General features: G+C 70.2%; 1 protein-coding gene across 2 annotated transcripts in view; it reads left to right on the top strand.

Moving 5' to 3' along the window:
* The window catches only part of CFAP92 (cilia and flagella associated protein 92 (putative)), a 75518-nt gene that overhangs the window by 65373 nt on the left and 9725 nt on the right, over nucleotides 1-420 (top strand). For both annotated transcript variants that reach the window (XM_024763345.1, XM_024763344.1), the window contains one exon: nucleotides 129-323. In XM_024763345.1, coding sequence (XP_024619113.1) covers nucleotides 129-323 — 195 coding nt within the window. The remainder of the gene's footprint in view (nucleotides 1-128; nucleotides 324-420) is intronic.

The following is a 420-nucleotide window of genomic DNA, read 5'->3' as shown; positions in this document are numbered from 1 at the left end:
CGGGGGCAGCGGGACACAAGCAAGCCCAGGCCAGTGCCAGCGTTTCCACCACCAGTGGCCCTGGGAAAGTGCCGAGCTCCGTGGCTGGCAGAGCGGCAGTGGCGTGGGACCCCTCTTTTTTCTTGCAGGGTCCCGCGGGCAGAGCCCGGCTCCTACAAGGCGCTCTACAACTCGCAGCTGCGCTTCCGCCACCGCCTCTACGCCGACCTGGAGACCGTCCCGTACCACGTGCACCTGTCCCGGCCGCTGGCGCAGCTGGTGAAGCACGCGGTGCTCTACGTGCGCAACACGGTGCCGCGGCAGGTCTTTCAGGCACTGAGCAGGTGCGGCCCGGCCCGGCCCGTGCCCCGCCGTCCCGCACGCTCTGCCGGGGGGCTTCGGAAGTGTGCGGCGGACAGAGGGCAGCCTAACCCGAACCAC

Source organism: Neophocaena asiaeorientalis, unplaced genomic scaffold, assembly GCF_003031525.2.
Source record: "Neophocaena asiaeorientalis asiaeorientalis breed wild unplaced genomic scaffold, Neophocaena_asiaeorientalis_V1.1 scaffold433, whole genome shotgun sequence".
NCBI lineage: Eukaryota > Metazoa > Chordata > Mammalia > Artiodactyla > Phocoenidae > Neophocaena > Neophocaena asiaeorientalis.
Note: the sequence above shows the minus strand (reverse complement) of the source record. Positions and strands in the feature narration are given on the sequence as shown.